This window comes from Papaver somniferum, chromosome 10 (assembly GCF_003573695.1).
Source record: "Papaver somniferum cultivar HN1 chromosome 10, ASM357369v1, whole genome shotgun sequence".
Lineage (NCBI taxonomy): Eukaryota > Viridiplantae > Streptophyta > Magnoliopsida > Ranunculales > Papaveraceae > Papaver > Papaver somniferum.
In genome coordinates this window covers 159,464,448-159,480,005 of record NC_039367.1, presented here as the reverse complement: position 1 = coordinate 159,480,005, position 15,558 = coordinate 159,464,448, and the positions used below count along the sequence as shown (strand labels likewise).

Below are 15,558 nucleotides of genomic sequence, written 5' to 3'. Positions count from 1 at the left end.
AGCAGTTGAAGATAACTCCATTTGGATTCCCTAGTATTCATGTTAAGGCCACCGGGTCATTCAAATATTAAGAGTTGGTACCGCGTATCTAGACCAGTAGTCGACTGATAAGGACTTTGTTTGACTTGATTTTATCAAATCATAAACAAATTTTACCAAATTTACAATTTTGGCCGGCCCTCCTTACCGTGGCAACGGTGTTCTAGTTAATGATATAGGTCATCTAATTAGGGACGTAGGGAGTATTACCGAACTTACAATTTTGGCCCATAATTTCAGTGTACAGACCGAGTCATTGAATATGATCTCACACACAACTTTACCTACACCTCGTTTACACTCGCCAAGGTGCAACGTATCAATATTTGACACGTAACCTCTTTTGCATCTGTCGTGTCACTTCTCTCAGTCTGTGAGATATGTATAGGGGTAGTTTAGTTGTTTTCTCACCGTAACTAAAATATAATCAGTTTCTCATTTATTTTCTTTATCTCCATCTTTTTTTTTGCTTCAATTTCATCATGGAATCACACATCTCTCTCCAAATCGCAGAGATCACCGATACAATCAACATCAAGGATGATGATGATAATCAATTCCAGAATTGGAAGTCTCTGATTCTTCCATTGACGAAGAAGAAATTCAAGGTATTTGGTTCTCAATATGGATGGCGTTGCTATCGGCGGTGGTGGTGGGATTGCGGGTGAAAATGGCGGTGTTATCTGCACAAGTGATAAGTAGATCCAACTGTAGAGACGATGAGATTTGGTTTTTGAAACGGATTTTCAGATCTGATCGAAACGGTGGCGATCAACTTGGCTAGGGGGTGAAGTGAAATTTCTTATATTTTGAGGGGGGGAATTGCAATTGGGACAATTGGATGGGGGCGCAGTCCAATAAAATGCATATTTCTTTCTTATGTCCCTCCCTGTCATCTATCCAGTCACCAGGTACGCTCTCTGCCATGTCATCCTTCAACCCCACGTGTTACTATGCCACATCACCATCTCTCAACCGTTTTAAAGCTTGTCTTCTAGTTAGAAGAGCAGAGCAAATTTCTTGAGCTGTGTTTCTCACAAATCCTACTAAAAACCCTCTGATCAAAAACCAGTCTTTCTGACATTGCCACTCAAACCCTTTCTCCCTTTTCCTTAGTTACTCAAAAAAAAAAATCAATCTTTCTAAGAAATTCTTGCTGGAAACGAGGTTTCAACAAGGAATTTGACAAGATTTCGAGAGTTCAAGGTGGAGTTTGTCAAGATTTCTACTGCAAGTGGTGATTAATCTTCTGCTTCTGTCTCTTCCACCGTTCCTCAAACCAGAAATATCAAAAAATCGGTAAGGTTCCTTGTTCTTACTTATATTTTGATTCTTTTCTTGTATTTAAATTGAAAGAATTTGTTAAATTCCTCTATGATTTGAGTCATGAACTCATTTGATTGTAGTTTGAAACCCTATTATGGTCGTGGTTGTAGTAAATAAACTTGATTTCGTTTCTCATTTGATTGTAGTTTGAAACCCTTCTTCATGAATCAGTGACTTGATTCTTTTACTTACATTTCTTAATTGATTTTCTTGAATCAAAAAATTGAAAGAATTGGATGTAGTTTATTAAAGTGCTACAATGATTAGGTTTTTCTTTAGATTATGACAAAGATTGGTTTTCTTGTGACCCCAAGGTTTGGTTTCTTGTGACCCCAAGTAGTGGGTAACTAGCATTGTGTGTTTTCGCACATAAATTTTTATTTGCATGATTGGGTAATTGATCTTTCTGTAGCTGTAATGGTGCAATTTCAGTTTGTGAAAAATATCATGAAACCTTTTGTTGGGTACTTATGTTTTCATCAATTCCTAAACTATTTTTATTATTTTTAATCCTTAATATTGTAGGATTTTAACTCAATATGGATACACATCAACTGTGCTTAGTTTGCAAATACTGGAGGATATATCCCTGGACGCAGCCACAACCAGGATTTTCACATGAACAACATCATCGTATGTTTAGAGCAGACGATATTGGTGCTACCGTTAGGTACTATAGTACTATCCCTTTTTATGTACCGCCCAATACTGATATGAACTACCGGAGAAGAGTAAGGGATAGCACAAGGCGTTTTGAAGATGTTATTAGAAGTCATGATGATGTCTATGGGATAACTGGAATTATAATACTTCTTGAGTCGCTCTATTATGTAAATTCTGCTCGTCAAGAGGGTCTCATGATAGGTGCACTTTATTACGGATTACCAGCAGCAGAACACATTAGACTAGATTATCCAGTGCGACCTCGACAGCAAACTCCAAGCTTTAGTAACTCATTGGTCTCGTCGACTAGTGCACAGCAATCACAGCAAACTCCAAGCTTTAGTAACTCATTGGTCTCAACTAGTGCACAGCAATCACAGCATCAACGATGTACAGCGTGCATCTATCTTGCGAGAAATTGCTCAGTGAGTTGTTGGTTTGCTCAATTCTTTCAGCCAAATTTTTCGGGAGATTTCGAAGCTGTGTGCCGTTCACAATTTGAACGAAGAAACCTTGCTTATAATACTAGAACTAGTCGTCAGGAACTAACAAGTGCCGAGATCACCCAGATACAGGCGACCACGAGACTTTTTGAACATAGAATTCGAACCGTCTCATTTCCAGATTATGGGGCGACTGGAATTGTGATATCACTGGTTATTCTTTTGCGTGCTGTTAATACTTGTGTTGATTTTCTGGAAGACATCTCCGATGATCGTGTACAACAACTGGTAGAACAATATCATTCTCCACAAGTACCACGATATCCAGCACCAAGCAATGTGAATACGGTAAGATACATATCATATTAACATGGATTTACAGGTTTAATTTAATATCATGAGTTTGGAAGTTATTACTTTTAGCCTGACTGTTATAGATGCACATATCATGTGGATGTGGTGACTTATAGATGCACATATCATTTGGATGTGGTGACTTATAGAGTGCCTGTCTTTTCTTATTACCCCTGGAAGGAGAACAAACGATTTAGCAGCATTGCCATTGTGTATATCTTCGAAATATAATTATTCTGTTTGTTTTATGAATTCACTTGTCTGTTCTTTTGTAGTTCTTTATGAGCTGAATAGTGTAAATTTTGCTTTATCTGGACATATTTTTGAATTACTTTTTTGCATTGTTGCTGAATGATAACAATTATCCTCAATACTAAATCAGGGAAGTCAGCAACAACAATACCAACAGTTTTACCGTGGGGCCAAGAGATTGCTGGAACAAGGCGGACCACAAATACATCAACAACGACCTCAACAACGACCACGACTGCAAGGACCATCAAATCAACCAGCTGGACCATGTCCTCGACCATATCAGCGAGCTGGACCATGGCCTCAACTACAGCAACCAGAAATACCATTGCTGGAACCAGCTCTACCACAGCCTCGACTACAGCAACCAGTACGATTTCCACATCACCCAACACCATTTCAGCAACCATATTCACCAGCAGCATTTCAGCAACCACCGTACCAAGTACAAATGCAGGGATTTCAAACACGACCACTGCCTCAATCACAGGAATCAGCAGTGCCATCTCAATTTCAGCATCTTTTTGCTGGTACCAATAGCTCCTCATCGGCAATATCATCTCAATCTCAGTTTCAGTCTCAGCAACAGCATTATTTCAGTACCGGCAATTCCTCATCAGCTGCAGTGGTTGGACAACCACATTCTTCAGCATCATCAATTCTTAACAGTTCTTCGACTGCTGCAACTGAATTTCTTCCTGCTCCAAGTGTTTTAGATGATAATAATTGGAGGGAGTCATCTGCTGTGGTTGGAGAACCACATTATCCAGCATCGTCGAATCCTAACAGTTCTTGGACTGCTGCAAATGAATCTCTGCCTGCTCCAAGTCTACCAGATGATGTTGATTGGTGGAACTTCGAGTTGGACCAACTGCTCAAGGGCCCTAGTGATTAGAGGGAGTCATCTGCTGTGGTTGGAGAACCACATTATCCAGCATCATCGAATCTTAACAGTTCTGCGACTGGTGCAATGATTCTCTGCCTGCTCCCAGTGTTCTAGATGATGTTGATTGGAGGGAGCTTGGATAAACTGTTCACTCAAGGGCCCTTGTGATTCTTAGGAAAAATCAAAAGATTTTAAGTAATATGTCAATGTATAGTCTGATCTTCCTTTTGTTCCGTACATTGTAACTTGGAAATATTCAGGTGTTGTCATTTCAGAAAATGCTGTGAAAACAACTAGTAGAAAAACTCCAGTGTTTATTTTGTAAGTTATCAAATTCTGGTCCTCTTTCTGCAATTGAATCGGCACTGAGTATACTTCATGAAACAGATAAGTATATTTTGTTCTCTAGCAACACTTACTAGTTATTGCAACAACTGATTGCAGTAGGTTTTTCCACAAACCAAAATGTCAAAAAGTAATAATTATTCTGGTTGAATTGTTTAATGTTAGAATCATTTCATCCAAATCAATGGAGAGTGATACTCTTCGAAATTCTGCATACCAATGTATATCCAAATATATAGAGTTCGAACATACACTACGGGGAAAACTCTTCGCTAAACATCGTAGAAAGTCCTATGTTTTATAATTGGTTTTCACAAGAGTTGTTGAAGAACATGATTCGAACATGAACCTACTGTATGGAAATCTAGCTCATCAACCATCCTTACAGTTCACAAGTTTTGGTTTTTTTTCTTTTTTTTTAAATAAAAACGTATAACAACACTTATAAGTGTTGTTGAAGTAAAAATATAAAATGTTGGAAAAAATGAGGTTAGAGGGGAGATTCGAACATGAATCTACTGCATGGAAGTCTACCTCATCAACCATCCTTACTATTCACAAGTTTTGCCTTTTTTTTTAAATAAAAATGTATAGCAACGCTTATAAGTGTTGTTGAAGTAAAATATAGAACGTTGGAAGAAATGAGGATGTGGGGATTTGATCCTCAACCTCCTGCATGGAAGACGAATCCGAGATCGATGTAGTTGAAGACGATATTTATTAACAGAGTTGTTGGAGTTGGAGACGATGGAGGGGGAGATGGTGGCGATTTCAGTGAAGACGACGGAGGGGGAGATAAAGTTGCAGCTCTGTGAAGGAAAAAAAATGTTTGAAATGGAAAAGGAAAGAATAGATACGATTGTAATATGGAAAATAGAAAGAAAAAAAATAACGGACGGTTTTAACCGTTCGCAAAAAAAGTCGTCATAAGGATACAACAAATTTTTCTCACTTTCTGCAGAATTTTTCTTAGTTCTGCAAAAAATTTCTCACTTCAGCAAAAAAATATTTTGTTATCCGGTTTTGCAAAAATTTTCTCACTTCTGCAAAAAAAAATGGATTAAATCACTAACTTAGGATTATTGAGATTGGGTAGAAATATCTGAAAACTTTTCCAGGACCAAAATCATGAACCCGGAAGTTCGAAGTTATTGAGAATATTCCCATGGAATCTTACCAAGTTTCGATCTCGGAGGTTTATTGAGATTGGGTTATAGTAGTCCGCTCCTGACCAGGTATCGATCTCAGAGGCATTTTCTTTCTCGAAGTTGACAAATTTGTGTGTGTTTAAGGTTTCTGAGAATATTCCTATGGAATCTTACCCGTGAATGGTTGGATTCATCGTTTTTGCGAACTGTCATACTTATATAGTAGTCCCCTCCTGGCCAGGTTTCGATCTCGGATCCAGCATATGCATAAAATATGCCAGAATAGGGTTTGTTTAAGGTTTCAGGAAATATTCCGGAGGAATCTTACCTGTAAATGGATGGATTCATCGTTCTTACGAAGTTTCCGACTTATAAAAGTCCACTCACGGCAAGGTTATGATCTCAGAGGCAGGGTATGCATACAATATGCGGTAATAGGGTTTGTTTACGGTTTCGGGGAATACTCCAAATGAATCTTACCTATAAATGGATGGATTCATCGTTCTTACGAAGTTTCCGACTTATAGTAGTCCACTCACGTCCATGTTACGATCTCGGTGCCAGGGTATGCATACAATATGCCAGAATAAGGTTTGTTTACGGTTTCGAGGAATACTCCGGATGAATCTTACCTGTAAATGGATCGATTCATAGTTCTTACGAAGTTTCCGACTTAGAGTAGTCAACTCAAGGCCAAGTTTCGATCTCGGAGCCTGGTTTGCATACAATATGCATAAATAAAGTTTGTTTAAGGTTTCGTAGAATATTCCGAAGAAATCTTACCTGTAAATGGATGGACTCATCGTTCTTACCAAGTTTCTAATTTAGAGTAGTCAACTCGCGGTCAGGTTTCGATCTCGGAGCCTTGTATGCATATAATATAAAAAAATAGGGTTTGTTTAAGGTTTTGTAGAATATTCCGAAGGAATCTTCCTATAAATGGATGGATTCGTCGTTCTTACCAAGTTTCTGACTTATAGTGGTCCACTCCCGCCCAGGTTTCGATATCGGAGCATGGTATGCATACAATATGCAGAAATAGGGTTTGTTTAAGGTTTCATAGAATAATCTGACGGAATCTTACTTGTAAGTGGATGGATTCGACGTTCTTACCAAGTTTCTGACTTAGAGTAGTCAACTCGCAGCCAGGTTTCGATCTCAAATCCTCGTATGCATACAATATGCAGAAATGGGGTTTGTTTAAGGTTTCGTAGAATATTTCAAAGGAATCTTACCTGTAAATGGATGGATTCGTCGTTCTTACCAAGTTTCTGACTTATAGTAGTCAACTCGCGGCCAGGTTTCGATCTCGAATCCTCGTATGCATACAATATGCACAAATAGGGTTTGTTTAAGGTTTCGTAAAATATTCCGAAGGAATCTTACCTGTAAATGGATGAATTCTTCGTTCTTACCAAGTTTCTGACTTAGAGTAGTCAACTCGCGGCCAGGTTTCGATCTCGGAGCCTGGTTTGCATACAATATGCATAAATAGGGATTGTTTAAGGTTTCGTAGAATATTCCGAAGGAATCTTACCTGTAAATGGATGTATTCGTCTTCTTACCAAGTTTCTGACTTAGAGTAGTCAATTCGCGGGCAGGTTTCAATATCGGAGCCTGGTTTGCATACAATATGCAGAAATAGGGTTTGTTTAAGGTTTCGTAGAATATTCCGAAGAAATCTTACCTGTAAATGGATGGATTCTTCGTTCTTACCAAGTCTCAGACACATAATAGTCAACTCGTGGCCAGGTTTCGATCTCGGATCCTGGTATGCATACAATATACAGAAATAGGGTTTGTTTATGGTTTCGTAGAATATTCCGAAGGAATCTTACCTGTAAATGGATGGATTCTTCGTTCTTACCAAGTTTCTGACTTAGAGTAGTCAACTCGCGGCCACGTTCCGATCTTGGAGCCTGCTTTGCATACAATATGCAGCAATAGGGTTCGTTTTTACTAGAGTTAGACCTGGGTTTCTCATTCAGAGGAACTAAAGATGAAAATTATCAGTTACAAACATCCCGGGTTCCATGATTACTAGAGTTAGACCTGAGTTTCTCATTTGGGGGAACATAAGATAAAATTTATCAGTTTTGAACATTCCAAGTTCAAATATTACTAGAGTTAGACCTGAGTTTCTCGTTTGGATGAACTGAAGAACGAAATATATCAGATTCGAACATCACAGGTTCAAAGGTTACTAGAGTTAGACCTGAGTTTCTTGTTCGGATGAACTGAAGACGAAATATATCAGATTCAAACATCACATGTTCAAAGATTGCTAGAGTTAGACCTGAGTTTCTCGTTCGGATGAACTGAAGATGAAATATATCAGATTGGAAAATCACAGGTTCAAAGATTCCTAGAGTTAGACCTGAGTTTCTCGTTCGGATGAACAGAAGACGAAATATATCAGATTACGAGAGTTAGACCTGAGTTTCTCGTTCGGATGAACTGAAGACGAAATATATCAGATTACTAGAGTTAGACCTGAGTTTCTTGTTCGGATGAACTGAAGACGAAATATATCAGATTACTAGAGTTATACCTGAGTTTCTGATTCGGATGAACTGAAGATGAAATTTATCAGATTTGAACATTTCGGGTTCAAACATTATTTGGCCATGAGTTTCTCATTCGAGTGAACTGAAGATGAAATTTAACAGATTTGAACATCCCATGTTCAAAGATTACAAGAGTTGGGCCTGAGTTTCTCATTCGGGTGAACTGAAGATAAAATTTATCAATTTTGAACATCTCAGGTTCAAAGATTACTAGAGTTAGACCTGAGTTTCTCATTCGGATGAACTAAATATGAAATTTATCAGTTTTGAACATCACTGGTTCAAAGATTACTAGAGTTAGATCTGAGTTTCTCATTCGTAGGAACTGAAGATGAAATTTATCAGTTTTGAACATCCCAGGTTCAAAGATTACTAGAGTTAGATCTGAGTTTCTCATTCTGAGGAACTGAAGATGAAATTTATCAGTTTTGAACGTCACTGATTCAAAGATTACTAGAGTTAGATCTGAGTTTCTCATTCGTAAGAACTGAAGATGAAATTTATCAGTTTTGAACATCTCAGGTTCAAAGATTACTAGAGTTAGACCTGAGTTTCTCATTCGGATGAACCGAAGGTGAAATTTATCAGTTTTAAACATCTCAGGTTCAATGATTACTATAGTTTGACCTGAGTTTCTCATTCGGAGTAACTGAAGATAAAACTTATCAATTTTGAACATCCTAGGTTCAAAGGTTACTAGAGTTAGACCTGAGTTTCGCTTTCAGAGGAATTAAAGATGAAAATTATCAGTTTCAAACATCCCGGGTTCCATGATTACTAGAGTTAGACCTGAGTTTCTCATTTGGGGGAACATAAGATAAAATTTATCAGTTTTGAACATTCCAGGTTCAAAGATTACTAGAGTTAGACCTGAGTTTCTCGTTTGGATGAACTGAAGACGAAATATATCAGATTCGAACATCACAGGTTCAAATATTGCTGAAGTTAGACCTGAGTTTCTCGTTCGGATGAACTGAAGATGAAATATATCATATTGGAAAATCACAGGTTCAAAGATTCCTAGAGTTAGACCTGAGTTTCTCGTTCGTATGAACTGAAGAGGAAATATATCAGATTACTAGAGTTGGACCTGAGTTTCTCGTTCGGATGAACTGAAGACGAAATATATCAGATTACTAGATTTAGACCTGAGCTTCTTGTTCGGATGAACTGAAGATAAAACTTATCAATTTTGAACATCCCAGGTTCAAAGGTTACTAGAGTTAGACCTGAGTTTCTCATTCAGAGGAACTAAAGATGAAAATTATCAGTTTCAAACATCCCGGGTTCCACGATTACTAGATTTAGACCTGAGTTTCTCATTTGGGGGAACATAAGATAAAATATATCAGTTTTGAACATTCCAGGTTCAAAGATTACTAGAGTTAGACCTGAGTTTCTCGTTTGGATGAACCGAAGACGAAATATTTCAGATTCGAACATCACAGGTTCAAAGGTTACTAGAGTTAGACCTGAGTTTCTCGTTCGGATGAACTGAAGACGAAATATATCAGATTCAAACATCACAGGTTCAAAGATTTCTAGAGTTAGACCTGAGTTTCTCGTTCGGATGAACTGAAGATGAAATATATCAGATTGGAAAATCACAGGTTCAAAGATTCCTAGAGTTAGACCTGAGTTTCTCGTTCGGATGAACTGTAGACGAGATATATCAGATTACTAGAGTTAGACCTGAGTTTCTCGTTCGGATGAACTGAAGACGAAATATAGATTACTAGAGTTAGACCTGAGTTTCTTGTTCGGATGAACTGAAGAAGAAATATATCAGATTATTAGAGTTACACCTGAGTTTCGGATTCGGATGAACTGAAGATGAAATTTATCAGATTTGAACATCTCGGGTTCAAACATTATTTGGCCCTGAGTTTCTCATTCGGGTGAACTGAAGATGAAATTTAACAGATTTGAACATCCCATGTTCAAAGATTACTAGAATTGGGACTGAGTTTCTCATTCGGGTGAACTGAAGATAAAATTTATCAATTTTGAACATCTCAGGTTCAAAGATTACTAGAGTTAGACCTGAGTTTCTCATTCGGATGAACTAAATATGAAATTTATCAGTTTTGAACATCACTGGTTCAAAGATTACTAGAGTTAGATCTGAGTTTTTCATTCGTAGGAACTGAAGATGAAATTTATCAGGTTTGAACATCTCAGGTTCAAGGATTACTAGAGTTAGACCTGAGTTTCTCATTCGGATGAACTAAATATGAAATTTATCAGTTTTGAACATCACTGGTTCAAAGATTACTAGAGTTAGATCTGAGTTTTTCATTCGTAGGAACTGAAGATGAAATTTATCAGTTTTGAACATCCCAGGTTCAAAGATTACTAGAGTTAGATCTGAGTTTCTCATTCGGAGGAACTGAAGATGAAATTTATCAGTTTTGAACATCACTGGTTCAAAGATTACTAGAGTTAGATCTGAGTTTCTCATTCGTAAGAACTGAAGATGAAATTTATCAGTTTTGAACATCTCAGGTTCAAGGATTACTAGAGTTAGACCTGAGTTTCTCATTCGGATGAACCTAAGGTGAAATTTATCAGTTTTAAACATCTCAGGTTCAAAGATTACTAGAGTTTGACCTGAGTTTCTCATTCGGAGGAACTGAAGATAAAACTTACAATTTTGAACATCTCAGGTTCAAAGGTTACTAGAGTTAGACCTGAGTTTCTCATTCAGAGGAACTAAAGATGAAAATTATCAGTTTCAAACATCCCGGGTTCCATGATTACTAGAGTTAGACCTGAGTTTCTCATTTGGGGGAACATAAGATAAAATTTATCAGTTTTGAACATTCCAGGTTCAAAGATTACTAGAGTTAGACCTGAGTTTCTCGTTTGGATGAACTGAAGACGAAATATATCAGATTCGAACATCACATGTTCAAAGGTTACTAGAGTTAGACCTGAGTTTCTCGTTCGGATGAACTGAAGACTAAATATATCAGATTCAAACATCACAGGTTCAAAGATTGCTAGAGTTAGATGTAAGTTTCTCGTTCGGATGAACTGAAGATGAAATATATCAGATTGGAAAATCACAGGTTCAAAGATTCCTAGAGTTAGACCTGAGTTTCTCGTTCGGATGAACTGAAGACGAAATATATCAGATTTGAACATCTCGGGTTCAAAGATTATTTGTCCCTGAGTTTCTCATTCGGGTGAACTGAAGATGAAATTTAACAGATTTGAACATCCCATGTTCAAAGATTACTAGAGTTGGGCCTGAGTTTCTCATTTGGGTGAACTGAAGATAAAGTTTATCAATTTTGAACATCTCAGGTTCAAATATTACTAGAGTTAGACCTGAGTTTCTCATTCGGATGAACTGAAGATGAAATTTATCAGTTTTTAACATCCCAGGTTCAAAGATTACTAGAGTTATATATGAGTTTCTCATTCAGAGGAACTGAAGATGAAATTTATCAGTTTTGAACATCACTGGTTCAAATATTACTAGAGTTAGATCTGAGTTTCTTATTCGTATGAACTGAAGATGAAATTTATCAGTTTTAAACATCTCAGGTTCAAAGATTACTAGAGTTTGACCTGAGTTTCCGATTCAGAGGAACTGGAGAAGAAATTTATCAAACTTGAACATACCAGGTTCGAATATTACTAGAGTTAGACCTGAGTTTCTTGTTCGGATGAACTGGAGAAGAAATTTATCATAATTGAACATCCCAGGTTCAAAGATTACTAGAATTAGATCTAAGTTTCTCATTCGGAGGAACTGAAGATGAAATTTATCAGTTTTTAACATCTCAGGTTCAAAGATTACTAGAGTTAGACCTGAGTTTCTCATTCAGAGGAAATAAAGATGAAAATTATCAGTTTCGAACATCCCAGGTTCAAAGATTACTAGAGTTAGACCTGAGTTTCTCATTCAGAGGAACTAAAGATGAAAATTATCAGTTTCGAACATCTCAGGTTCAAAGATTACTAGAGTTAGACCTGAGTTTCTTATTAGGGAGAACTGAAGAAAACATTTATCAGTTTTTAACATTCTAGGTTCAAAGATTACTAGAGTTAGACTTGAGGTTTCTCGTTCGGATAAACTGAAGACGAAATATATCAGATTCAAACATCACAGGTTCAAAGATTGCTAGAGTTAGACCTGAGTTTCTCATTCGGATGAACTGAAGATAAAATATATCAGATTGGAAAATCAGAGGTTCAAAGATTCCTAGAGTTAGACCTGAGTTTCTCGTTCGGATGAACTGAAGACAAAATATATCAGATTCCAACATCACAGGTTCAAAGATTGCTAGAGTTAGACATGAGTTTCTCGTTCGGATGAACTGAAGATGAAATATATCAGATTGGAAAATCACAGGTTCAAAGATTCCTAGAGTTAGACCTGAGTTTCTTGTTCGGATGAACTGAAGACGAAATATATCAGATTACTAGAGTTAGACCTGATTATCTTGTTCGGATGAACTGAAGACGAAATTTATCATATTGGAAAATCACAGGTTCATAGATTATTTGAGTTAGACCCGATTTTCTCGTTCGGATGAACTGAAGACGAAATATATCAGATTACTAGAGTTACACCTGAGTTTCGGATTCAGATGAACTGAAGATGAAACTTATCAGATTTGAACATCTCAGGTTCAAAGATTATTTGGCCCTGAGTTTCTCATTCGGGTGAACTGAAGATGAAATTTAACAGATTTGAACATCCCATGTTCAAAGATTACTAGAGTTGGGCCTAAGTTTCTCATTCGGGTGAACTGAAGATAAAATTTATCAATTTTGAACATCTCAGATTCAAAGATTATTAGAGTTACACCTGAGTTTCTCATTCAGATGAATTGAAGATGAAAGTTATCAGTTTTAAACATCCCAGGTTCAAAGATTACTAGAGTTAGATCTGAGTTTCTCATTCGTAGGAACTGAAGATGAAATTTATCAGTTTTGAACATCTCAGGTTCAAAGATTACTAGAGTTAGACCTGAGTTTCTCATTCGGATGAACCGAAGATGAAATTTTATCAGTTTTAAACATCTCAGGTTCAAAGATTACTAGAGTTTGACATGAGTTTCTCATTCGGAGGAACTGAAGATGAAACTTATCAGTTTTGGAAATCCCAGGTTCAAAGATTACTAGAGTTAGACCTGAGTTTCTAATTCAGAGGAACTAAAGATGAAAATTATCAGTTTCAAACATCCCGGGTTCCATGATTACTAGAGTTAGACCTGAGTTTCTCATTTGGGGGAACTGAAGATAAAATTTATCAGTTTTGAACATTCCAGGTTCAAAGATTCTTAGAGTTAGAGCTGAGAATCTCGTTTGGATGAACTGAAGACGAAATATATCATATTGGAACATCACGGGTTCAAAGATTACTAGAGTTAGACCTGAGTTTCTCATTCGAGAGAACTGAAGATAAAATTTATCAGTTTTGAACATTTCAGGTTCAAAGATTACTAGAGTTAGACTTGAGTTTTCGTTCGGATGAACTGAAGACGAAATATATCAGATCCAAACATCACAGGTTCAAAGATTGCTAGAGTTAGACCTGAGTTTCTCATTCGGATGAACTGAAGATAAAATATATCAGATTGGAAAATCAGAGGTTCAAAGATTCCTAGAGTTAGACCTGAGTTTCTCGTTCGGTGAACTGAAGATAAAATTTATCAGTTTTGAACATTTCAGGTTCAAAGATTACTAGAGTTAGACTTGAGTTTCTCGTTCGGATGAACTGAAGACGAAATATATCAGATCCAAACATCACAGGTTCAAAGATTGCTAGAGTTAGACCTGAGTTTCTCATTCGGATGAACTGAAGATAAAGTATATCAGATTGGAAAATCAGAGGTTCAAAGATTGCTAGAGTTAGACCTGAGTTTCTCGTTCGGATGAACTGAAGACAAAATATATCAGATTCCAACATCACAGGTTCAAAGATTCCTAGAGTTAGACCTGAGTTTCTCGTTCGGATGAACTGAAGATGAAATATATCAGATTACAAGAGTTAGACCTGATTTTCTTGTTCGGATGAACTGAAGACGAAATTTACCATATTGGAAAATCACAGGTTCATAGATTGTTAGAGTTAGACCCGATTTTCTCGTTCGGATGAACTGAAGACGAAATATATCAGATTACTAGAGTTACACCTGAGTTTCGGATTCAGATGAACTGAAGATGAAACTTACCATATTTTAACATCTCAGGTTCAAAGATTATTTGGCCCTGAGTTTCTCATTCGGGTGAACTGAAGATAAAATTTATCAGTTTTGAACATTTCAGGTTCAAAGATTACTAGAGTTGGGCCTAAGTTTCTCATTCGGGTGAACTGAAGACGAAATATATCAGATCCAAACATCACAGGTTCAAAGATTGCTAGAGTTAGACCTGAGTTTCTCATTCGGATGAACTGAAGATAAAATATATCAGATTGGAAAATCAGAGGTTCAAAGATTCCTAGAGTTAGACCTGAGTTTCTCGTTCGGATGAACTGAAGACAAAATATATCAGATTCCAACATCACAGGTTCAAAGATTGCTAGATTTTAGACATGAGTTTCTCGTTCGGATGAACTGAAGATGAAATATATCAGATTGGAAAATCACAGGTTCAAAGATTCCTAGAGTTAGACCTGAGTTTCTCGTTCGGATGAACTGAAGACGAAATATATCAGATTACTAGAGTTAGACCTGATTTTCTTGTTCGGATGAACTGAAGACGAAATTTATCATATTGGAAAATCACAGGTTCATAGATTGTTAGAGTTAGACCCGATTTTCTCGTTCGGATGAACTGAAGACGAAATATATCAGATTACTAGAGTTACACCTGAGTTTCAGATTCAGATGAACTGAAGATGAAACTTATCAGATTTGAACATCTCAGGTTCAAAGATTATTTGGCCCTGAGTTTCTCATTCGGGTGAACAGAAGATGAAATTTAACAGATTTGAACATCCCATGTTCAAAGATTACTAGAGTTGGGCCTAAGTTTCTCATTCGGGTGAACTGAAGGTAAAATTTATCAATTTTGAACATCTCAGATTCAAAGATTATTAGAGTTACACCTGAATTTCTCATTCAGATGAATTGAAGATGAAAGTTATCAGTTTTCAACATCCCAGGTTCAAAGATTACTAGAGTTAGATCTGAGTTTCTCATTCGTAGGAACTGAAGATGAAATTTATCAGTTTTGAACATCTCAGGTTCAAAGATTACTAGAGTTAGACCTGAGTTTCTCATTCGGATGAACCGAAGATGAAATTTTATCAGTTTTAAACATCTCAGGTTCAAAGATTACTAGAGTTTGACCTGAGTTTATCATTCGGAGGAACTGAAGATGAAACTTATCAGTTTTGGAAATCCCAGGTTCAAAGATTACTAGAGTTAGACCCGAGTTTCTAATTCATAGGAACTAAAGATGAAAATTATCAGTTTCAAACATCCCGGGTTCCATGATTACTAGAGTTAGACCTGAGTTTCTCATTTGAGGGAACTGAAGATAAAATTTATCAGTTTTGAACATTTCAGGTT

General features: G+C 36.8%; 1 protein-coding gene across 1 annotated transcript; it reads left to right on the top strand.

The window, feature by feature from the left end:
• The first annotated feature begins 473 nt into the window (after positions 1 to 473).
• On the top strand, positions 474 to 4,317 carry LOC113318989. Its single transcript, XM_026567294.1, has 3 exons — positions 474 to 1,338; positions 1,891 to 2,819; positions 3,208 to 4,317. Exons 2-3 carry the CDS (start codon positions 1,905 to 1,907, stop codon positions 3,970 to 3,972), a joined length of 1,680 nt encoding a protein of 559 aa, XP_026423079.1. The 5' UTR covers positions 474 to 1,338; positions 1,891 to 1,904; the 3' UTR covers positions 3,973 to 4,317.
• The last annotated feature ends 11,241 nt before the right edge of the window (positions 4,318 to 15,558 follow it).

What these genes read in the sequence shown, in the direction of transcription:
- LOC113318989 (XM_026567294.1), top strand. Translation starts at nt 1,905, where the DNA reads ATGGATACACATCAACTGTGCTTAGTTTGCAAATACTGGAGGATATAT. An exon ending in CACCAAGCAATGTGAATACG is followed by an intron (nt 2,820 to 3,207) that starts GTAAGATACATA and finishes ATACTAAATCAG; the next exon opens with GGAAGTCAGCAACAACAATA.